This window comes from Parambassis ranga, chromosome 9 (assembly GCF_900634625.1).
Source record: "Parambassis ranga chromosome 9, fParRan2.1, whole genome shotgun sequence".
Classification (NCBI taxonomy): Eukaryota; Metazoa; Chordata; class Actinopteri; family Ambassidae; genus Parambassis; species Parambassis ranga.
The window spans coordinates 9831520-9856819 of NC_041030.1; the positions used below are offsets into that span (position 1 = coordinate 9831520).

At 42.2% G+C, this 25300-nt stretch overlaps 1 protein-coding gene across 9 annotated transcripts in view; it reads left to right on the forward strand.

Annotated features, from left to right (window-relative positions):
* Window positions 1–158: 158 nt before the first annotated feature.
* Window positions 159–25300, forward strand: part of kiaa0825 (KIAA0825 ortholog) — a 98497-nt gene continuing 73355 nt past the window's right edge. For 4 of the 9 annotated variants that reach the window (XR_003671215.1, XR_003671216.1, XR_003671217.1 and 1 more), the window contains exons 1-12: window positions 159–524; window positions 2222–2331; window positions 3608–3744; window positions 9821–9986; window positions 10166–10327; window positions 10489–10674; window positions 11106–11430; window positions 12574–12735; window positions 19548–19715; window positions 20958–21040; window positions 21141–21386; window positions 24519–24796. Coding sequence is in view for 6 of the 9 variants with exons in the window: in XM_028413377.1 (XP_028269178.1) it covers window positions 3614–3744; window positions 9821–9986; window positions 10166–10327; window positions 10489–10674; window positions 11106–11430; window positions 12574–12735; window positions 19548–19715; window positions 20958–21040; window positions 21141–21386; window positions 24519–24796 (1907 nt within the window). In the remaining 3 variants the exon portion in view is untranslated. Of the gene's footprint in view, window positions 525–2221; window positions 2332–3607; window positions 3745–5059; window positions 5089–5171; window positions 5269–6988; window positions 6999–9820; window positions 9987–10165; window positions 10328–10488; window positions 10675–11105; window positions 11431–12573; window positions 12736–19547; window positions 19716–20957; window positions 21041–21140; window positions 21387–24518; window positions 24797–25300 lie in introns of those variants that run through there. The other 5 variants (XM_028413379.1, XM_028413382.1, XM_028413378.1 and 2 more) reach the window with 5 other exon arrangements.

The following is a 25300-nucleotide window of genomic DNA, read 5'->3' on the forward strand; positions in this document are numbered from 1 at the left end:
CGCTTTATAAGATATTGAAATTCAAGGATAAAATTAAAATACAATTCCATCACCGGGTATAATCTCCCCCTCTGCTAGTTGGAATATCCCATTGAGCGGAAGTTTTCATAGAGCTACTTCCGGGTTGTTGTCACGGACGCTTTCTTTGCCCGGAAATAACCAAAATAGCTGGATTTCAGAAAGCACTGGTTGACTAACGGGAATATATCATGTACATATAACCAGTAACGATGAAACATGACTTATCTCAGAGAGGCTGCACAGGAAACCGCTCCGGAGTTTACATAAACAGCTTAGTGTAATGTCCGGTGACGTACACTGGCAGCGATGGATACGCTTTCAATTGCAGTGAAGTAATGTTACATGGTAGCATGTTGACATTTCGTTGCAATTCTTGGATTGCCTTATTGTAGCTATAAATAGCTGTCGTGCACAAGCAGTAACCAGAAGAGAGGGAAAATGGTCACGTTTTCGTTGCGTGTTATGGATTAACACTGGTTGGATTAACAAGAAGCGTGTAAAAGGTAAGACAAACACTGAATCAGAACTGTAGGCCACCATTAAGTTTGGTTCGTCAAAAAACAATCCACACACAGCACGCATGTCAAGTCCATGTCACACGAATACCATGACACCACAACGTAATGTTAAAGATGCCAAAAGCGTGTCAAAATCGGCAAATCCTATTTCACCTCGACAAGCATGTGAAGGTGCACAGCCTTCCGTTGCTTACAATAAACACGTGTTTATGTATGACGACTAACATGAAAAAATCGGGTGCTGACACTTGCATGTTTTATGTTCATTATAGGAGCCTAAAATTGTCAATGATCAACCATTAAAAAAACAGTAAATATTCTGGTACACAGTTGATACATAAAATGTTCAAGGCACTTGCACAAAAGTTTCTTCAAAGTTTTTTTTTTTTTTTTTTTTTTTAAATCATTAGTTTGCTTTTAGTTTGTTGGCCGAATGAAGCAGTATATTAATTTGGGCTCAGACATTTTTAATAGACATGTTTTACTTGCTGCTTTACTGCTTTATAAATTGATGAGAGCCTTCAAACAGAGAGGAACCTTGAGCAGAACAGCTCACACTGTATGAGGGGGCTTGGCGGCAGACACACACATACACACACATTGACTGAGGTGGGGCAGAATAGAGAAGAGGAAGTCAGTCCAAGAAATCTTTTAAACATTTCTTTGTAATGTTTATAATGAAATCTCTTTTAAAGCCCCCTGTTCTGAAATGATTAATCAGTCAATCTGACAATAGATAATAATTGATTATTTTGATAAGGGAAATACTTTATTGATTATTATAAACTATTTATAACACAATTACAGGTTCAAATGGGGTAATTTATTTTATTTTATTATTTTTTTCAGTAGTACTTTAACCCAATTCAACATTTCCTCAACTGAGTGTGTCACTTAGCCCACATGTCAGATTGGAGTATTTAAGAGAGCATGTCAGCTGGATGTAATACTCTACACAATATAATCTGCTCCACTGTGACACTTGTCTTGTTTTTTTAGTAGTTGTAATAGAGTCATTGCTCAGGTTACTGTTGAAATGATGCTGATCACAGCACAAAACAATAACAAAAAGTAAGACTAAAGTCATGTATTATTAATTCCTTCAGTAACGGGTAGACACAGAGGCATTTATGTTGATACAACAATAAGGACATATTACATCCATACATTACTCTGTAGCAAAGAAATAAAGTGACCAATACATTTGAACAAGATTTGTGCCTATTAGATTTGGCATAAATATCAGATGAGACACCCTAAGCCCTATTTACACTAGGACTTGTGTAAAGAGCAAAATCAGTCAACAGTAATTGACTGCTTAGTTGCTCAATAACAGGGGAGCTTTGCTTTCCACTTGGTGGCAATGAGACAGTTTTGATCTTACAATATGCACCTGTTTAATTTATTATGTTTCCTTACAGCAGACTGTTAGGTACCACCTTTAAAATAATGTTGACTTTAACTTGACATGCTCTAAGTGGTTTTAAAGCGACAGCCTGGGGGACATGCTGCTAAATATTTCAGGACAAACTCATTACTGCAAATGGGCCTGTGTGTTAGCCTAGCTGGAGTAGACAGGCAGCAGCAAGAGAGATAGGACAGTGATTTTCCTGTGTGTGTGTGTGTGTGTGTGTGTAAGTGTTTGCGTGTCTGAGACTGTGTTTCTTCTCCTGATCTAATAGCTGTGGAGTTGATGTCTCAGGCAGGCAGCGTCTGAGAGCCTGGCCCAGTTGTCCCTGTTGCAACGCTGTGAAACACACAGGGGCTTCTCCAACATCTGCTTTCTAAAGAGGTAATGACAAGACAATGGAGAGTGGATGATTTAAAGTATAGTACTAATGAGGCCCTGTGTGCTGCCTTGTGAATCCTAACACACGCACTTACTTGCACACACTCATGCTAAAGATAACAGATGATATGTTGGCAGACCAGGAGGTAGACACCCAGCAGACATACAGTGTGGACATTCATACCCTCTGCCCATCTGTCTTTCTATACCTAAAGAGAAATAACACACACAGAAAGACACAATTATAAATCACACACACACATTGTCTTTCTCAGTCCATATAATTACAACATTGAATTCCTAATCCATGAATTGAAAATCCTCGTCCCTTTCAGCAAAGACTGCATTTAGACCCCTTCACAGGCAACGGCGCAGAGGGAGTGTGATGATGAGGGGAAGCAGTTAGAGAGAAGAAGAGAGGCAGAAATAATAAAGGACAAGCTTAACTGGTGAGGCTGTCAGCGGAGGAAAATAATATTTGTCCAGCTGGACAGGCCTCCCTTTGTGCCGGCTAAATGAATGTTGAGCTTCCTGTCTACCCTGTCAGTGAGAGTGGCATAGACTGTATGCAGCAGCGAAGAAGCAGAGCGGAGTGCGGGGAGCTGTTTGGAGTTTGACAGGGATTATTAAAATCAGAGCAGATGATGAGGAAGGGGCGAGAGGCGGTGTGTGAGAAAGCCAAATTGACACAGACACTCTCCATTACCTTCCACTTGACTCGCGCTGATGACAATGTTGATATGAGACCCAGCAGTGTGGTACCAACGTGGGATTGGCTGTTAGCATGAGCGTTAAGCACCACATGGTAGTTGGATGGGGGGAGAGACCAAAAAAGATGAGTTGTTTATTTAAAGCTTTGACAGAAGAGCATCTCACCTCATGGTTCATTTATTTGGTCTTCTTTTCATATGTTAAGTCACCGTAGTGTCAGTAGGTGGAAATGGTTAGAGGCTGAGGCAATGCATTTTGATCAGGGGCCCTCCTACTGTAAATGATTTTCTGTGAAAGGGTGGGGGGGCTGGGGCTGGTGATGATAAGCTTTCTTTTGTTTCAGGTGTTTCAGATGGAATTGATTTGTGTTTCCTAATAAGACTCCTGTTTGAGGAAATTTTAAATTATTGCAAAGTGTGGGTGTTGGGTGTACAGAAAGCGCGTGTTTCTTGATAGACAGCTATGATAATATGACACCTCAGATCATGTGGTGGATTGATGTCAATCTACATTGTTGTTTTATTTCTCTCTTTTCAACGGTATGAGGCCAACTGTTTCTCTCTTGCAGAACATTATGGAGTGGCCTGAAGATTTTCCTGAAGACCATGCCTTTGTGGAGCTGCTGGTTCCAGGGGGTTCCAGTGACCTGGACTTTGAACAACTGCTCAAAGATACAGAGGAGAAACTCAATCTCAATGCCAGCAGGTCAGAGTGTACCAGAAGCGTGTCAACTTAAACTTAAACCTTCCAATCACGTTCATCTTGCAAAAAAAGAACAAAAAACTAAAGACATTTTAGGGTGTTTATTTTTTAAAAAGAGTTCTGGAAATGAATGTGGATTTCAGTTGAATGCAGAGTGCAGAAGCAGAGTGTCATTTAATATGCAAATCATCCCCGATTTCTACTGTGCAAAGATTTAAGTGCCAAATTAACAGTGGCAAGAAACAAGTTCAGATTTGTGTTTTATTCTGTTTGCACACAAAAGCATTCACACTATTGTTAAAGAGAAGAGTCGCATGCAAAAACAATGCAAGCAATTTGAAGTGCCAACAATGTGATATCTTCTGCATTCATCTTTTATTTACCCTTTTTGTCACACAGAACGTTCAGTCCTGTCATTGAAGAAATTCAATTATCACAATTACATTTTTTCTGGTCAACCTGTAAATACAAGAAGGTATTCACATCCTTTACTTAAGTAATAATACTGCGTCAAAATGTATCTGTGGTTGTGGTCATTGTTGGTTGCCAGACAATGTCCTATTAATGAAGTTAATTGATAATTTGATGAAAAATGATTTCCGTCAGTAATCTGAACAAATCTGATCAATAAATCAGGCAGCCAATCACATCTGCTGATATGGGATTTACACACCAACAAAGAACCAACATAGACACTTTTTTATACATAATATAATGCAGAAATGTTTTTTTATTTTTTTAAATGATGTCATCAAATAGTGTCCAGTGCACTATGGCCCCTTTCTTTGTGCTCAGCGCTGTTTTTTAGCATGTACAGTACAGTAGATAGTGGAGCAGGTTGAAATGGAGTGAAGAGGATTTTTTTAAATCAGCCAAAAATAAGTATCAGTCTGTTTTTTGTATCCATGTAAATGTGGTTTAGGGTCATGTATTTCATTAAATGAAACTAGAATCTCCTTTCATGGTTCAATATGAATAGTCGGAAGACAAACATTAATTTTTGTGCAATAAAGACTTAAATATAGATGTGTTATTGATAGCAGACGAGGATGTTGGAGAGCACAAATAGATTGATAAAGAGCGAGACTTGAGGGGGGGTGGGCAGAGACGAAAAAGAGAAATCTATATTTCAGGTCTTTTATCGTTTGTGGCGTTGTGAGGTGGAGGGCAGATGATGAAGGACAGCAAGTGAACAAAGCCTCACTGTGGCACCATTAGTGTCTGGGACTCATCCCTTCTTCACTCTCTCTCACCGTCTCCCTCCCCTTTTCTCTTTTTCTTTCCTTCCTCCTTCTAAATGGGAACATAATAATTGAAGATTCCACATCTTGAAACGAAAACCCTTGGGTAGGTAATTCAAGGCTTATTACTGAAGGCCGGGCCATTTTTCTGCTTTCTAAGCATTAAAGGGTTATTTTGTGTTCCTGCAGATGGGAGAGGGATAACCATTATGAGAACAAAGCGTCCAGATAATGGAGAATGGGGCTAAAAATAAGGCAATCCTCCTCTCGCCGTGGGGGACCACTGGTCAGTATCTCTGTCAGACTGCAGCTAACTTTCTCTCAGACTACTTCAGGACAACTCGTTTTCTGTTAGGACACATCCAGGCAAATAAAACCTCACAAGGCCTCTCTCCTGCATCAACCAGGGTGGCCTGCGGACTTATGTGCACCTGCACATGCATCCACAGCTCACTCACCTGCTTCCTAATTGACTTATCGGTGTCTGGGACAAATTACGGAAGTGGAGGAGAGGAAAGGGAAACCAAGAGACAGAGGAGACGGAGCTGCTCACACCCGTGAAGGACTTTAGCCTGTTTATGGGTCAGAGTGACTGGCCTGCTCCCAGTTCTCAGATGTCAAAGATTTGCCTAAGACCTGCTCCCTAATTGAAGGAGATTAAGATAGGCTGACAACAGAGCTGGCTCCCTCAAATTGAAATGCTGTAATCCATTAGTTTTCATCAGATGGGACAGTGCAAGGTTGGGTGCTGAGAAGGGGTAGATGGGTGGGGAGTGGGGCTGGATGGGGAGGGCCACCAGGAAGACCTTTAATGAAGTGTCAGCACAGGCCTGGAGACTGCAGACAGGCCTTTAGTTTCACACTGGCAAGACAAATGGGTCTCACTAGTCGCCTGCCAATCTTGATCAGTGTACAGTATCAATACTTTTACATTTGATTCTGCGTGTGTGTTTAGAATCTGTGTGCAAAGCCGAGAAACTGAAAGCCTACCGCAGTTAAGTATTGTACAAGGTTCCTTCTGAATGAGCAAAAATACTGCTCTGTAGTCTTCAGTATGTAGCTGATTGTGTGTTTAGCTGTGCGTGACACGTGTGTTAAGTTAGTATATCGGCTGTATCAGTTCTCCGGTATCATTGGCTGGCCTGGGTGGCTGGGGAGGGACGGGGACTAAGGGCACTAAGTGGGCGACAGGCTAGGCCAAGACGGGATTTGTTTTCAGCCTGTTCATTCAAGCCCATTCACTCCTTTTCCCCTCACAGAATGGGACCTTTTGATGGAGAAGATATTTAGTTCTCAGGCGGCTGGTTTGGCACTGACTGGAGCTGGGGCTTATTTGAAAGGGATCTTCCTGCCCCCGTTGTCTCCAACCCCCCACCTCCTGCAGGCAGGCGGAGGGGAGCAGAGCACGACAGACAGACAGCCCCACAGCAGCCCACCCACACTAAATTAATTCTGACAAGGAACTTAAGATAACGTCAAAGCGCTGACTAATCGCAGGATTGGGTTTCTGTAAGTCAGGGAGCTGTGAAATGTGCCATCATATCTAATAAAAGACCTCCAGTTGCTCCCTTTCTCTCTCAGCGGTGGTGAAGGTTGGGGGGAGAACAGATGCAGTATCAACTGTCTGGCTGAACCGGTCTGAAAAACAATTAAATTCCACTTTAGCAGTGAAAGTGCAAGCGTGTGTGTATGTGTGTGTGTGTGTGTGTGTCAGTTTTGGTAAGATGATTGACATGTTTGTCAAGAGGCCTGAAGAATTCTTTCCTCCTAGTTTCCTGTGTCTCTTTTTTCATTCTCTGGGTCTTTTGTCGAGTTCTGCTCTGGCGTTTTTGCTATTAAGGGTTTGTCTATTGTCATCTTTACTCACAAAGTTGAATGGTGTTATTTTCTGTGACTGCTCTGTTTTACCTTCCCTCTTCCGTCTTACTCTTTCTGTCTCCTTTCTCAGCATCTGAGCTGCTGGCAGTAGAAGTCATCAGGTTCTGAGCTAATCCCACCAAGTTGATTAGGCTGCAGGTAGCATTCACACCAGCGGGCAAAAGGTCACCACATTGTAGAGAGATGGATGGACTTCTTGACACAGTCCATCCACATTGACTTTATAACTTACAGCACAAGGCCTTAAGGAGGGGTAATTGAAAGGCGAGAGCAAAGAAAAAGAAATTTAGGAAGAGAGAAATGAAAGAGGAGAAATGGAGAAAAGAAAGCTCTGGAGTCGAGGCTTGAAAATGTATCTGAAGAGGCAAGTGTTGTTGCTGTATTCATCAGAGTACATTGTTTTCTCTTGTGAGGGAAAAAGTGAAATGCAGGTGAACTAGAGAAAGTCGATACCTTCAAGTCTTATATAGAAAAGACAAACATTAAACATGTGTTTCTGTTTCTAATCAGTGCTATAGTCTCTTATCATCCTCCCCAAAAATCTAACTACATGTCACAACAGACTGCAACAACGGTCGGTCTTTTTGGGTTTGATTTTTGCTAAAAATAATAAATGATATAAGAAAGCTTTGTGTTGACATCCAAAAATATTCTAATTGCATAAACTCCAGTGAGCAGACAAAACACAGAAAATCCATAGTTTCAGTTGTTTTATTTTTACACACCAACTTCTTCAACATCTAGCCTTTCTAGCTTTTCTATATTAAAAAAAATGAAATAAAAATAAAAATGAAAACTTTTTCAATATTAGACATCATAGTACACCTCCTGCTAGTGTTTTGGCAGTGTAAATACATCACAACAGCATTGCATTTGCGTTCCAGACTATCAAGATTAATAGGAAGGCAGATTTTAAGTCAAGACTGTTGCAAAGTTGAGTAACAATAGAAAAGTTCCTAGTGTTGTTTTAATGAACTTTACTCAGCTGCTAAAAGGTGAACCACAGATGGAAACCCATTTGAAACCTGCTGTCTGTGTAAAGTCCTGAGGTGGAGCCCTGAACGAACATCCATGTTTATGGCGTACTATAAACACACATGAGTTGTTCTGTTTCATCTAAACAGCAAGGTGTCATTGGAAGATATTGCACATAAGAGAATACTAACTTTTTGCACTTTTTGCACTTTTTTCTTCGTCCCTAAAGTGGTTTACAAAAAACAATGTTGTTATTGTGAGTATACTTGCATCCAGTACACTTTCTCAGAAATGAACTGCTATATCCTCCTTAGAGAAACCAAAGCCAGAGGTCACACAAACAAACCAGCATCTTAACCGCCTTTGTGTTGTTTAAAGTCTATTAATTTTACACACAGTGCCGTCGGCAATCCTGAGCCATGCTGCTCTTAGTCAGACCTTGCTGAAGCTGTGTTTTACAGCTAGTAGGCTGTGGGCAAGTGTGGAGTTGCTGCACTAACAATCTGTCACAAGGCAATGTCTTTCCTGTATAATAAACATACATAACCTGCACAGGACCAGACTAAAGTGAAAGGACAACATGGAGAAGGCCAGCTTTACTGAACACTCTGATAGCTTTGCACTTGTGTAACAAATGCTGCCTCGCAGCAGATCACTTCAAAACACCCACTTTATAATCATGGATTCTGTCAGTCAGCACATTGGTGTTAAGAGAATAAAGTGAGATGTGTCATCTGGCATGTCTATAGAATAAGAAAGGAGTGAGCGGCAGGTAGTTAACAAGAGGGAAAGAGAACAATATCATCAGGCATTGTTCAATCTATAGCAGTTTGTAACGGTCTATAACATTTTTATCCCCTTGCATTTTCCCCCTCTGAAACCAAAGGGTGTCAGATTGAACGGTTATTTAATGTGTTGCCATTGTACGACATCTGGATGTGTTCATGGCCCAGGTGCGGCTCTGAGGCAGTTTATAGACCTGCAGTAGTGAATGAGCTGTCTGATAAGGATTGGCCTTGTGTCATACATACACATTAACACACAACTAAACTATATTTTTATTTTGCATTGATTGTTTATTGATATTTGAACTGCAACGATTTTTATTTTACTCTTAAATGATTTTGGCTCGTCAACCAATGCTAATTAATCATTCCCCTGCAAATGTCTTGAAGTGAACATGCCTTCATTTAAGAAGCCTTGTGCACATCTCTGAACTCTTTGAATTGCATGTGAACTCAATAGCAATGTTATAGCAACACCAACATGTTTAATTATGCAGGTATCTATGCACACAGACACACTCGCACCGTCTTACATACCCAAATATATATGCACTGATTTGCATGGAAATGACTAAACATGTCGAGCCCAAAGATGTCATTTCTAATCTGTCATATTAAAGAGGAAACTGAATAGCTGATGCTGTCTGTTAAAATCAAAAGAGCGGTGTTTGTGTATGTGTCTGTGTGTGTGTGTGTGTCTGCGTGTATGTCAAGGGAACTAGTAAGACATGAGACGGCAAGAAGTGTGTGTCTCAGATGCCTGCCGATGCCTGTAATGCCACTTCACACCAGATGCTTAGCACACACTCACACACTGATATATCGATGTCTGTGTTCATTACTGTTGATGCTTCTGTATCTGTCTTCTCACAGTACAAACACTGAAAGAGAGTGAGGCAGAGCCAAACATGATGCAGTGTGTAGGTCTTTGTGAATCTTGTATGACTGCAATGTATGTGTGTTTGTGGTTTGTTTGGGTATGTGTTTGAATGATTGGGTTGTTTTTGAATGTCTTAATGTCACCTTTTAAAATGTGGACAGCGTCCCAGCAGATTTTTTTCAGCAGACAGACAGACATTTTATCCAGTCGCAAGGGGGTAATTTATAGAGATAGTGGATAACCTCTGCGACTCTGTGCTTGTGCTCTGAGCTACAGTTCCGTAGTCCTAGGTTCTCATGATGCATCTACTTTTCACACAGCATTGAACAGCAGCTGAAGGAGCTCCAGGCCAAAGTGGGACACTGCCGGTCAGGAGAGCGTCCACCGAGTCCTTCAGAGTGCCTCCAGTGGTTCAACTTTAGAACGAGCAACATCAAGCCTGTTGCCACAGGACACCAAGAGCTCATGGACTTCTTCAAAGCTGTGGTAATGCATCAGGATGATGAAGATATAGACTGATGATGATTATCATCTTTGTAGTACTGTTTTGTATGTATTTTTCTAAAACCTAAGATACTGTATAGATGACAGTAAACTGTCTAATGTGTTCAAGTTGTTTTCTTGTTTTTCCAGTGAGAGTAACATTTATCCTTTGTTCCATTCAGAAACAGTACCTAGGATCTGAAGAAGAGGAGAAGGAAGAGGGGACACTTCAACTACTGCTCAGTCTGTCTTCCCAGTGTGGTGTCTGCTTCCCTTCCTCTCTTCCACCGGTGGCCTGCTCTATTCACTTGGTACATACTGTCAGAGATGACACTTCATTAGAGGTAATGAACCATTTTTTATTCAGTTAGTTTGTTTTTTGGTGTTTAAGTTGAGTGCATAATTCGGCCCCTGAATGTACTTAGGTGCTCAGGCTATAGTGATTGTAGTACTTTATCTTGATCATTAGCATTTTTTTTCTGAGTGATTATCCCTATAATTTCAGATTCAGGAGGCATGGGATGCTATATGTCTACAGCTGCGGCGCTACCTGATGAAGCGGCTGTCTTCCTGCAGCCCAGTGCTTCCTGGACTCAGACAAGTTTCTACTATGTCCATTCAGGAGCGGGTCCACTGTCTGCAACAGCTCTTCTTTCTTTACCCTGAGTCTGAGGCGCTCGCATATTACCAGGTGTGGTAAAATATAGATACAATAGAGAAATATTACATTTCTATCCCATACGTCTGGTGCAAGAATGTTCAGGTCAGGTTGTCTTTGCATCATCCCAGTTCTCTTGTGATACGTAGAGAAAATTGAAGCAATGCATCTGGACTTGTAGAGTTTTCTTCTCAAGAAAAAAGTGCAGACGCCTTGCTTTAATCTCTACGTATCTCTCTACATATTATGACCTGGATGACTGAGAATCTTCATCAATATCTTGAATGTGATAAAAACTGGAAATCATTCACTGGAATTATATCTAGAGGCATACAGCCACATGACAGCTATTCCAGTTCCTTATGATGTGTCTCTTTTAACATATATCAAGTGTTTTCCACTGTAGTTCAGCCATCAACCTTGCTACTGTTGAATAATAAATCTTTTTGTTGTTGTACATCCAGGAAGTGAAACGGCGGCACGTGCTGAGTGTTCTGCGCTCAGCCCTGTCCTCCAGCCCAGGCAATGAGAGCGGCTTTGACAGACTGGCTAAGAGTTTCAACTGTGCAGTCCCGGTTCTGACTCAAACCCTCATAGAAGAGCTCCACGTCCTTTCAAGATTAGCAGAACCACCCACAATCCTCGCTTTTCTTAATGCAGCCTACCTCAACACTGTATCCGAAGAACTGGCCTCACAAATGGAGAGAGAGTGTGAGACAGCACAGAGAGACAACACCGCCCCAAGTAGCAAGATCAAAAAATATTCTGCTAAGTCCCGGGCAACCGTAGGTAAGTGATCTTTTCAGAAATTTAATTTATATACTCTCCCCACCATTACTTTCTTTGTTCAGGTCTATGGTTTAGTGGTTCTTAGAGTTTATTTAGATGAGCCCTCTTACTACATTCTTTCCAGTACTCCTGCCTTTTAATACTTTTCTTTGAAGGCATTCTTCTGCCAACCTCCATTTTTACTTTTGTGCTACTCTCCCGCTGTAGTATGTAGTGATGAGCCGGAGCCAAGGCCTCTGTAAATGACTGTCAGTAACTGCTGTTCCCATTGTAATTGCTTTCTCGTTTTACTGCCCTCTTTCCTGTCTCCCCTTCTATCTTCTTTGCCAACAAAAAGAAGAAGCCGGTATTTCCAGGGTCAAGGCTTTTAAACTACTTTTAAACAGTATTTACTACATACTGCATCGATGACTGAAATACACTCTGATCTCAAAAGAGCTCTGAGGTTTGGCCACCATGTGTTTAAATTGATTCACTTCTTTTTTTATTTCAATCCTAAAGCAATATGTACTCAACTTGAACAGTGGTTTATTTTGTGTTAATAGCTACGGCTCAGCTGTTCTCTTTGCAGGAATTCTATTAGAAGAAATAACATAAAGTTTATTAAAACATAACAAGGGCAGAGCAGCAGCACCTTCAGACAACCTCGTGACCTTACAGTGGAGAGGGGAAATTGATAAATTTTCCACTAAATTTTGAGTAGTGATACAGCTGTGTAGGGAAAACAACAGGGGGCTGAAAAAGAGCTGGTGCAGGAAGACGTTCAACATTCTCTTGACCTTGTTACACAGTGGGAAGTTGTTTCTTTACCTATACACATGTACAGTGAGACCTTCACACACTTCTGATTCTTAATTCACCCCGTATTGTTTTTGTTTGTTTCATATTGGCCTATTTACAGCTTACTGAGGGTAAACATTCACAACAAAAAGAGTGTAAGCTATTGTTTACTTTTTCAAAAATGGTGCACATGTCAGCTTCCCTGTGGAACAGGGAGAGGAGTGCTTTTGCATCTGCCATTCTTCGATAAACATACCACCAGCCTCACGTCTGTTTTTCCCCTCCCTCCCTCCCTCCCTCCATCTCTCTCTTTCCATCTCCCTCTCTGGTTTTTACTTTCCCTCTCCTTAAACGTGAGATGAGAGGAGGCAGCCAGGATAATTGGCCATGCGTCAGTTGGGCTGTTTGATCACGTAACGCGGCGGAGGCTACACACCTACGTGCCGCTCAACAAACCGTCAAATGTAGCACCGGAGGCAGAACACGGCTCCAAAGGGAGCGAGGGACCCGTGCTGTGTAATGATGGTAAAATGGAGCAGTTTTGCCTGTGCTGGTTTTACTTAGGTGTTTGTGTGTGTTGTGCGTGTATGCATGTGTGTGTGTGTTTGACTATCAGCTGCAACACAGCTTTGAGGGCTACAACTGGGATTACATTTTTGTGTTCATGTTTTAAGTCGTCGTCGTCACCCCCCACCCCCTAAAAAAATGAGCTCAAGAACCCACATATCCACAACGCCCATGGCTCCTAAAGAGCCGAAGCTTGAACATTAACGCATAATCTGCTTTCACACTTTACTGTCTATACTGTATGCAACACCCATAATTGTCAAGACAATTATGACAGCAGTAAAAAGTGATTCTATTTTCATCAGCATCCGGTGACTCCTTAGATGTCTCCTTTCTTCCCCGCTGTGTTATTGTTTATTTCTGAAGTGGAGGCAGGCGGTAGGTATATTTTGATAAGAGCCATGCCTGGGAGACTCTGTGGGCTCCCAGGGGAGCAGCGCTGTCTGTAGCATCAGCCACTGTCAAACCACTGAACCATTTAACAGCGTTCACAGCAAGATCTGCCTTCTCTTTTAACCCCACCGACTCAAAGGCAGGCTCTGACATTGTACCTAGACAGATGTGAAGGGTCTCAGCCCCCCTCCCCATCCAAATCTTTTTCCTTTACTCCATCTCTCACAAGTCCACTTCCCCTTCTTTCATTCTTTTTTTCCCATTTTCCTGTAGTTTTCCAAGTGTAATGGGGTGAACAGAGAGACTGGGGATTGTGCTCGACAGGTTGGTTGGTCAGGAACAATACAGGCTTTAGACCTCACTAACACACCTCACTGAGTTTGCAGGGGAGTGGGTGGGCCAAGTCTACACAGGCATGTCTATGTGTTTTGAATTTTGCCAAAATAAAGCAAGTGATGTAATTTTCTTATTTCTGTAAATACTACTTAAGGGGCAGTAAAAGTTAATGTCTGGTAACTTTAATACTTCCAAATTTACTAACTTATGATTACTTATGATTTATGTGTTGCAAGTCTGTTAAGATTCTCAGTCTACCAGGTATGCTAAGTGCTAAAATGACAGCCGCTTTACGTGCTTGAGTTTCTTGAAGACAGGGTCATCAAGAGTCACACAATTATCCACAGAGACAATTATCTCACCCCTTTAGAGACTGTCAAATTAATGGAAAAGAGTGCAAATCTTTATTCCCTATAGTCTCCATATTCTCCTAAAATAAAGTTGCCACACTAAAAAAAGCAATAGAAGTGCAATACTACCAAAAGCTTGTATTATTATGCTTTCCTACCTACTGTTTTGTTGCCTTACAGAGGTGGACATGAGTCCATACCCACTTACATAGTGTATTTTCAGTGACTTTTTATTCTCTGTAGTGTCTCACTGCTTGTGCTTTTGAATTCATGCTTGTTTGTGTGTGTGTGCGCATACGAGTGAGCGAGCACGTGTGCGCACTCATTGACTTTTTTTTGAAAATTGTGTGATCAAGAGTCATTTAATACCTCCCTTTTAAAAATGCATCATTAAATTTCCATATGGCATCAGTAATTTGCATGCATATGCATAGGAGATCTGTGTTTTTGTAGGACATCAAAAGCTTTCATTCCAACTTCTCTGCATACACACTTGACAATCGACCACAAGGGGTGAAGTCGAGGTTGTGAAATTCTTTGCAACCCCATTCTGATAGCGCTGATTTGAATTCCACTTCCACTAATTTCCCCATATGACGACGTCTAGAGCTCCCTATAGATAAAAAAAGATTGAGTTAGAACATGTATAGTGAGCACATTCACCACCACTGCGCCCCCCTTCCTTCTCGCCCTGTCTGGCTCTTTGAACTCTTTCTTAGAGAAGGCACAGCAGCCTATTCAGCAGGGAGAGAGGTTCTGTAGTGACGTGAGATAGCTCGACTGAGGCTCTGACTGGCATTGGAGGTGCTTGTGGGGATTGAGGCTACTTGGGAATGGCGTTTGTTAATATTTAATAAGAGCAGCTCCTCACTAGATCATATCTCTGCCTGAGTTTATATACACTGTCAGCCAAGGACGTGCACCCGCATGCAGCCGTGTAATTATGGACTAGGCAGGAGGGTGTGTGTGTGTGTATGTGTCACTGTGTACACGTGGGCACACCTCATCGCGTGATGTTTCCAGCTTATGATGATGTTTTCTTGTGCTGCTCTCCTCCTGTCCTTGTAGATGATGAGGAGGCCTTCTTTGAGAAAGTTACCACACAGAGAAATTGCTTGTTTACTAATATTAATGAGAAGAGCTGGGTCTTTACTCTCTGGTTGTGTTTATGTGTGTGTATCAGCGTTCATTTTCTCTAAATCATGGCTCCAATGAAATCACAGAAAAGAATATGTTTCATGGCCTCTTGAGAATGTGTATTATGCGTGCCATTTATTTTTTTCCCCCCCATTTCCTCAGAGTGGTCACAATGGCTTTTGTGTATCACTCTTGAACAGCTCAAGGATATGAACATTTTCCTGGCACCTTCTATTGAGAAAGCACAGACAAAAATGGCTAGCTTATTGAGAGCAGCCAGCACTTCGTGATGAAGAGTCAGTGTGATTCGCTGAGGGCTTGAAAACAATAATATGAACAAGGGCACTAAACAAATGGGATTTAATGAAATGCTCCCATCAAGACAATACATTCTTTCATGTTCTTCATCCAGGCTACTTGGTTCAAATACGCACAGGAAGCCAGAGAAAACTAACCCCTATCTCTCTGTCACTGAAATGTTCGCCACAAAGAGAGCCAGAAACAAAGACTGACACAGAGGAGAATGGGTAAAAAACTAATTTAAAGCAGAGGGGAAAGTAAGCCCTGCTTCTCTGTGTTCAGTGAAAACAGCATCGGTCCAACTACACCTCCTTCTTGGCAAAGCAACTTAATTGAGACATCAAAAATTGCTACTTTCTCCTTCTGTGAAGGCCAGGTGGCCCCTGCTGTGGCCTGGTTGGACAGCACCCAGGGAAAGGGCCACACGAGACCTGGGGCTGGGGCGGTTTTTGTGTGCATATACTGCATGTGTGCGTGCATGTGTCAGAGTTTATATTGGTAGAATCACAGCAGGAGGCCTCCCATAATAAGCCTGTCTGAGTGAGCAGTGGGCCGCAACTGACGAAGAGGACCCCAGCTGTCACAGGGCCTAGCAGGCGGTCCACAGTGGCTCATAGCCTCCTTCTAACCACATACACACTGATACATGCACAGATTTACCCTAGGGCACCCGCACGACCCTGCTTGACACCCTACGAGATGGTCACGCAGGAAACACATGCACAAAAAGACACACAGAAGTGCTATAGCGTAGCATTGCATCTCCAGAGTGAAGACACATTTTAAGAATGAAGTAAAACTGTATACAAGCCTGGTAAAGGTTCATAGTGGCAACTATGAAGTTGTGTTAAGTTATATCTAGTGCTGTTCTTGTTACTCTGCCTGGGTTAAGGTGTCAGAAATATGAGGGTTTTGGTTAAACCATAAGCGTTTACTTAAGGTAAGTGTTTAAGTTAAAAACTGCTGCAACTTCTCCCAAGTGCTTACATCACTTGTAGAGGGTGTCCTACAACATACACACATACTCATACTAGCACATGCACAAACACAGAAAACCTGACACATATTGTAAGTACATGATAAGAGACTGAATGCCAGTTGGGAAGTGTGGTAAGGGAGAGGCAGGCCAGCCCTCTGATTTACACTACAGAGAGACATTTAAAAGAAAGGAGGGAAAATGAGGGACAGAGGATAAGAGAGAGGGAAAGAGATGCTGTGCTGGTGAGAAATTAAATCAGTGGCTAAATTATTGCATGATAGCCCATTCCCCAAAGACTTGGGCATCATTTGGTAGAAAGTGTCTAATAATTGGTTTTCGGCCATGTCAGACACATGCAATTCCCCCTACTAATGGCTCTGTTAGGAGGAGCTGTGCCTCCTGGGTCAGAGAAGGACAGAAAATAGCCAGACGGCAAAAAGCGCCTTACACCCTTGTCCTCCCCCCCCCCCCCCCCTCCTTCAGATAAACGAGGGATTGAGAGAAAAAGAGAGAGACACATTGTAGGGGAGAGATGGCAAAAAGGACAGAGTGTGAATGTGAGAGAAGAGGAAATGAAGTGGCAATAAGTGCAGCCAAAGGGGAAATGCTCTTCACCGTGAGTTTAATACATCAGACTGGGGATTTGGCAGCCCGCCACACAGCAATTGTTTACCTTTTTGCTCACTGGCTGCATCTGTTCTGTTTTGTAAACGGCACTAAACTATTCGCCCGTAAACACCGGAATCAATAACAACTGCTAAGGGAATTCCCTTATCCCGCCCCTCCCTCTCTTTCCCTCCCTCTCTTCCTCATGTTTTCATCCCTAACCACCACTCCTTTCCCTTTCCCTAGATCTCTTCCACTCTTCCCTCTCTCTCTCTCTCTGTTCCCTGCCAGTCAAGAGTAGTGTGTGTGCATGCACATATGCGTGAGAGAAAGTGTGCTGTGGAGCTGTTGGAACCCACAGAGACAAGTAGAAGACTGATGGCTGGCCAAAAATACCTGCTCTGTTTCTTTTTTTGTGTTACATTGTTGTCATTATTAAAAGTTACACAGTAAAACTGGCCAGACTAGACCAACACAGTTTGTTTTACAATGCTACAGTTCCACATGAAACATTAAGACTCACACATTTGTCGAATAACATATGCTTGTTGCTTGAGGGCTTTTATAAGATGCCTGCTGTGGTTATCACAGAAACATGGCTTACTGTTTATCTTATTGTTTATAAGGACATCTTCACACCATCATGTCATGTGGAGGAGCTCTTATATAAACATATTATTTTTGCCCTCCTTTCAGCACCAGCTCCTCCTTTATTGATTCTCAGTACATTGACCTTTGGTTGAACTCCTCTGGCTGCTGGTGCCCTTCCTCATTCTGTTCTATGAGACATGCTATGTACTATTCTATATGACACACCTGGGTGCTTTTAAGCACACCCTCTCCATCAACTGACTATGGGAGCCTCCATTTGGCCTCACTGTTGTGACAAAGGTATAATGAGGTTTAGATGGCTATGTACTAGACTGCTATGGCTATAGGGCTATTTGGCTAGGGAGGTGACTATAAATACCTATATAACCTGCATGCTGCAGCCAAATGAGAGGCTGAGGCACAGCATTGCTAAACATCAAGGTCATGTGTGACTATTTAGAGTGTGACTTACTGAGCAAGTCAAACTGTCATGTGGTCACAGGCTGATTGAATGAATAGAATGAATAGCCAGAAAGGAGAGAGACAGGGCTGGAGCTTGGGGAAAAAAAGGTGATGCTCCAGATGAAGTGCTGCTTAATGGCTTCTGTACTCAGATAAATGCTCCAGAGAAGGTGGGAACGGTGGTCATGGTGGTGTGATAGCTTTTTAGAGAATCCTGTGACTCTGTGGCTATGTGTCCTGTCCTGTCGGGTTTAGGTTGTTTACTCTTTAGTTGTTGACAGTTTGCTCCTGTGTTAAGCATCGGAAGCTCCTGATTTGCTGGTGACTTCAGAAATAGACAAGATTGGTGGTGCGTACGATAATGTGCAAGCTGGAGAACGAGGCTGGCACATAGGTGTCAACCAGGTCACGCGTGTACACATGCAACATGAGGTAGTCTCTCTAGCACAGACTCCCACTGGACCCCATTACAGAGGAGCCGCTGAGCTGCAGACCCATGCAGCTTAATTACACGCACGCAAACACAAACACAGGAGCACACATTTAAACACACCCCAAATAATTACACAACTATTGTGATTTGATACATGCGTGCCCATAAATACATGTATGCACATAGGCCTGCAAATACAAACAAAACTTGAGGTCAGAATATATTCCATGGTGACCACAAAATGTGGTTGCAGTGTGACAATTATCTTGCTAGACTGACATGTGCAAATGTGTGTGACAGTGTTTCCTGCAAATCAACTTATTCATAATAACCTGCATTACATGCTCATAAACATGTGTGCACTCTCAACACACAAAAACTCATCGACTGTCACTCGTTAGCACTCATATGAACATACACAAGTGGCCACACGCAACACATCGAGTGAAGCCTCATGCATGATTAAACCAGGCATCCTTGGGGACAGTGTGTTGTCATATTGTCAGATTTTGTTTAACAATATAGCAAAATTACATTAGGATCCAGAGGCAATAATGTTACAATTATTGGAGGAGGACCCCCTTCTTCTTTCCATCTTAACGCTCAATCATCTCCGAGCTTTCAGATTCAAGGCTAATACTGAGCTCATCCATTCCCAAGTGCCTTTGCAGCGGAGGAGCTCATTTAAGCGGACACACAAAAGTATTTGTGCATGTGTCTGGGAGTATGGCAACGCATCTCCCAGCCGCCCATTCTCCAGCTTAATGCGGAACATCCCCCGGGTGATGGCTTTGGCAGCCTCCAAAATGGGAAATCCATATTTGCCGAGGGGGTCATCGGCGGGTTAGGGGGAGAAAAGTTTTGTGCTGAGAGAGAGAGATGTGCATGTGTGACTTCTCAGGGAGCAAAGTTTTGCATATTTTCTCATTCTTTCTTTGTTTATACTGTGTATTGGGAGAACATGAATGGGTCGATATTTATAAGAGGTGTCGTGCGAGGCAAGACTTCTGGAAAGGGGTGTTTTCTGATGACTGCATGTAGGCGGGGAGGTTGGGTTGAAGACCTATTTTCATGAAATTGTTTATTCCTGTACTGAACTGTAAACTTGCGGTGCATCTTTCTGTCACTCATACATTCTTAAGCATATGCACTGTTTATTTGATCTTTTTTTTCCCTTTCACAGCCCCAATGGAGCTTCCAACGAAAAGTAGGAGCTTCAGTCTGACCTCCCACCAGCTGAGGGCGTTAACCCAGCTGGCTTGCACCCTGCTGAGGTTTGAGAGTGACCTGAGGGAGCAGGTTACCAACATGACCTTCATTAACTGTGCAGAAGATGTTCCCTGTATAAAAGGTAATTTTTTGTATCACTCGAGATACTGAGGCTATATAGTTCTGTAGTTTTTTTTTCTTCTTGTGTGTGCTTGGTGGCCTGAAGTGCACTTTCCACATTTTAAAATGTCAATAAAAGACTAAAAGTTTCAAGAGTAGTAGCATTAAAGGTGCAGCAGTACTTCCATGTACAGACTGTCTGGGCTTCTCTGGAGTCAGTACTTTTAATGAGTAAATTTAACACACTTTAATGAGCAAGTAAATTGTGAAGACAGTGCTCTACATGGAAGTACACTAACAGAAGTATCTGAGACTCAACACAAGTCATTATAAAAGCACATATATTTTTCTTTGAGTGTGGTGGAGTTATAGTCGTGGGGCACTCGTGACCTCTGTATTACTAAACCTCTGGTCACAGCCCTGAATATGTGCCATTCCTGGAGTCATAACCCACTCCACAAACACACACATTGTTACTTGTTCTAGTGGAAAGTCTTGAGTTGTGACTGAAGAAATGTGTGTTATTTTAGTTGGGAATTATCGTGGGTGTTATATAAGCCTTTAGTACCCCTTTTCTCTCTCCCCTTTGAACTACTGCCGCAGAGATGTTAAATGAAAGCTTTTGGTGCATGGAGTAATTTCCATAAAGGTTACATTTACAAAAACAAGACTTGCAGAAAGGCTCAATTTACAGAGAGGTAAACAGCCTTTAAAGGGCAGTTATCCAAATCATTAATTCCAGGCAATCAAACGGCTTAATTACCAGAAATTCATCAGATGGGCTTAAAGGTCAAAAAGTGATGCGCTTGCTGCTTCCTCCTTCTTCCATTGCATGCAGTCTTGTTCAGCTAAATTGCCTCGCCTGGGGTCTTACTCTTCGCCTTCTGATTAGGAAACTGTGGCCTTGATGTTCATGCTTTTTAATTGCAACCCAACCCAACATCCTGCATGCTTGTCTTTACGTCATCCTCCCCTGCTCTCCCCCTGTCTCTCCACACATCAACCCAATCACCCCTCGTGGAAATACCCCATTTATAGATGGCTCTAACTGGGTTCAAATCTTTTTAAGATTACTCCAGTCTGGACACAGGAAGAATTTAGTATAAACACAAATAATATGGTTGGATGTAAGTAATGCATAGACTTGAAAAATACTACCACTCTCAGGTCTTAGGTTTCAAATCAGGATTTTTCATGAAAAAAACTTCAGAGACATGATTCGAGAGCATGACCAAGCTAAATTTAACATTTATTTCTCATTTAGGAATCCTAAAAAAGAAGAAAGAGAATTCAGACATGACATCAGATGGCAGGAAATCTGCTGCAGAAACTCTTCACACACCTGAGGTAAGTCCTTTAAATATGTTCCATACAAGAAAGTGATTCAATATAAAAGGTGTGAATCACTTTCTTCAGTGTTGGCTGTTTACTCCTTTCCTGTTTTCAGGCACAGGTTCTGGTGTTTAACTGGAGGTCAGCATTTTTGAGACTGGTCCCTCATATGGAGCATTGCGTTAAAGTGGTGCTGGATGATGTTTGTGCCAAAAATCTGCAGCAAGAAGAGGCCTTACATTCCTCTGGACACACCTCTGTCACTCTGAGCCCCATTACCCATGGTGCCAGCAACACACATCTTAAGGAAGACTCCTTCTACGGCTACCCAGAGAGAGAGACTCCCAGAATGATAGCCAAGGTAGGCTACTTACTGATGTGAAGAGGAATAGGCAAATATTTTTCTTAATAAGACAAACATTAGAAATCAAAATGTTAAATGTTGCATTTAAGTAGTGATTTATATGATTATTCTTAGAATATTTAATACAATATTTGAAGGTCCCATTCATGAAACAAATAACCTGCATATAACAAAACACTGAACCATATTAAAAAAAATTCTCTGAAGGAAATTGACACTTAGTTCCACAACATTTCACAACTTTTCTCTCAGTGAATCAGGCTGAATGATAGATTCAGAGAGAGTCATGATTTTTGTTGCTCAAATTATATAGGTTCTGACGTAATTGACACTTTGGGTCAGAAAGGGCCTTGGGAAGAGTCATAAGTATTACTTCAGGGAGGACTCAAGAGACAGAGGCAGCATGGCTGATTCTATGAAGGTTACAGAAAGGTGTCGAATGGGAGAAACAGAGGCTATACTACAGTGTGTACTAATGATACAGGGATATATCACAAAAGGCAAAGAGGTTAGGGTTGTGGGCAGGATAAAGAAGGGATAGTGCGAGTGAAGGGATGAGAAGAGAGGGCCTGGGAAATGGCAGAGAGGTGAAGCAGACACTGTGATTGACTTTCCTCAAGAGGAAGACCAGTTTCTGATGTGAGATCAGACTTTAGAATCTGACTCTACAAAGGATCTCCTGTGTTTTGGGCTGGACAGCCACATACTTACTTCCTTTGTTTTCTTACCTGTTTTAATATTGCTGAGCAACTTTTCAGGGAGTTCCACCTGAAACTTTCTCTAACTCACATTTCCCTATCTTCCACTCAACTCTTCTGCTACCCACTACTCTCCTTTACACTACACACTGTGGTGTAGACTCTTATCATTACTGCCTCGCCTCTCTCCTCTCCTCCTCTCCTCCTCCTCCTCCTCCTCCTCCTCCTCCTCCTCCTCCTCCTCCTCCTCCCACGCTCTGCTCTTCTAGCCCTTTTACACTGACAGTATTTGCGGCTCTTATTACTAACGAGTGTCAGAATTTGTCTGTGCTCAGGACCTGTACAACGTATTTATGTGTAGGTCAACGCTTCAAAGATGAGAGACTTTCAGCCCAAAGGTTATACATGCATGCATTTGCATTGAATAACACTGATCCCGACAGACATTCAAGACAAGACCTTAAGATATTATATATTTATATTTCCCCTCTGTCCTTTTTTTGACACATGCCTTGGTGTTTGAGCTGAGAGGAAATTACTGTACAAGACAGACCCTGAATATTGTCGGTTAAAAGGCATTATGATGAATCAATATTTCACACATTTATATTCATATGTTCATACCTCAATCCTCATTTTTTCACATGTACTCGCTTCATTGTCTACATTTCCATAAATATTCAGACTGAAGTGATACTCTTCATCCATCAGGGTTCTTAGTGTACTTTTTTATTGACAAGTAGATGAAAAGCAAAAAGCTTCCATTCACTAGCTGGAACCGGCCCTTCTGTCAGAACCTAGGATTGAAATCTCCTTGTTCCACTACAGCCATCTAACCTTGATGCTCGATCTCTATTATAACAGCAGCAGTACCTTTTCGGTATTCAGACTTCACTGAAGCCCTCACCTATGTGTTCAGTTCTCAACTTGTCTGCCTATTCCACCTTCTGCACACACAAACAGCCCTCCTTAACACTTAAAAACTTTATACAATCCCCTTCACCTTGCTGCAGTAGTCCTGGTGGGACTCCAGGCTTTGATCTGAGTGAGTTAAGGTTTCAGTCTGACTTCAGTATGGACGCACGTGTGGGGTTGTTTTTGTGCGAGTGTGCTCACAAGGATGACTTATCTACTGACTCTGTGTGTGTGTGTTTGTGTGCCAGTACTGTATGTGTATGAGATGCTTCTTCATGGTCTCTCCATCACACTGGCAATGAATGCACCGTGTCTGCCTCTGTTTTCTTTCTTTGAAAGCTAAGCTCCTAATGACTACATGCAGTCAGATATTGACTTAATTGTCCAAAGGGCCATTGTTTCCAGCCCCCACTGGATGCTTTTATGGAGAGAATAGTGTAAAGAGATTGTGAGATTGTCAATTGTGTACACACACTGTAGCTCTGATGTGACAGAATGTCGAACTTCCTAGTCAGCCCTCTACAGTAAATGAAGCAATAGTGTGACTCTAGGAGCAAGTAATGCATGCTGTGACTGAGTAATTGATTAAAATGGCATATAGTTTTTTTTCCCTAATTTTCTTCCTTCACTGTGACCTGGCTTAATAGCTTCTGGGAAAATGTCAATTCACAGCATTTTAAGGATACACCTGGTTCATAACTCATGTATATGCCTATGTAGGTGTGTAAATTTGGATTCATCTTACACACGTGTGCGACTCCTTGGCACGTGGATGATCATCTTTCACTATTTCCAGCATGATGTCAATAAGAAGCACATGCAGTAGCAGTGGGAGCAGTGGTGTCATAGTTGCCTCATACAGGTCTTTAGACACACACACACACACACACACCCACATGTGGTGGTATCCGTAGTGATTGTATTTTCTATATGTGTTTGTATTATCTTTACATTTACAAGAAGCAGCAGGAGTATTGTGACAACAAGAAAAATGCAATTTAACCACATACTGTAAAACATATTTTTATGTAATTTCCACAAATGTATGTTATTTACATGTCTCTCTCATTCTCTTTCTGTTCCTGACCTTTCTTGCTGTCTGTCTCCTCACTTCTTCCTCTCTTGTGTTTGAATTTGTGTAACATGATGCATGCTGTTAGAAAATCAGACTGTTGTACTGATATATTCTCAGAAGTAAAAGGTTTTATTTGACCTGATAGCACTTGCTCTGCATGCTCAGCAGCAAGTGAGTGCATGTCTTCAGGCATCTGTATTCATGCACTGAATGCTGTCAGCTTTTCATCTGTGATGGTTTGCACAATGTTGGAGAAAAGTGCACATGTAATACTCAATGCTGAATCCTTGTCATAGCGATGACTCCTTGCAAATGTTCCATTATTTACATCTAATGAGGGCTCTTTCTGATGTTTTTTCCTCAGGTTTTTCCCTTACTGCCAGATTTTCCCTCTGTTATTGAGACCTCATCTTATCTTTGGCTGCTCTCTCTCCCTCTCAGTTTTGTGGAGCCATCATGGCTGAGCTGGATGCTTTACTACCACTGGCAGCAGCCTGCAGGGACAGTGCTCTCCTGGGGGTGCGATCGAGCTTTGTGGACGCATGTGGCAGGGCAGCGTTTGCCATGCTGGGCCGATTGCAGGACAGGGCCCTAGAGGTACCATCTTCTGCACCTCTGAAGAACCTGCCTGCTCTGCTGGCCACTTGCATTTATGTGTGCCAACGACTAGAGCACTACAATGCCAGGCTGAAGCATTCAAATCCTGCCGCAGCTAAAACGTAAGAATACTGGAATTTCAAATGTTAAGAAGTTTAGTTATGAGCCTGAACCCTCTCACAACATATTCTTTCAAAACCCCCACCCCAACCTTGGTTAATTTTTTCTTATCTTAAAACTGTAAGTTACTTTTGACTAAAACAGTGTGTTGCTCAGATTCCTTGTTTATGTGTAAAAGAACAGAGTTTAAGAGAGAGGATTTAAAAAGAGTGCAAATGATTGACAGGTGGTAACGACACCCATATTGTGTGTGCATCTGGTGAGGTTTAATGCCCCCTAATACCCCCTTAACCTCTGCTCTCCTCATATCTCCTCTAAAGGCATCACCGCTGCCCTCTTTGCTCCTCTTGTCCCACCTCTGGCCCTGTGCACCCCTCAACCTGCCCTTGCACTGTGCCCCTTTAGGTCATAAAGCAGTTTGCGCTCTCTCTCTCTCTCTCGCCACCATTCAGCCTGTTTGGTTTTAAACCTTCTGCACCTTTCCTCTCTCTGGATAGTATCAAGGC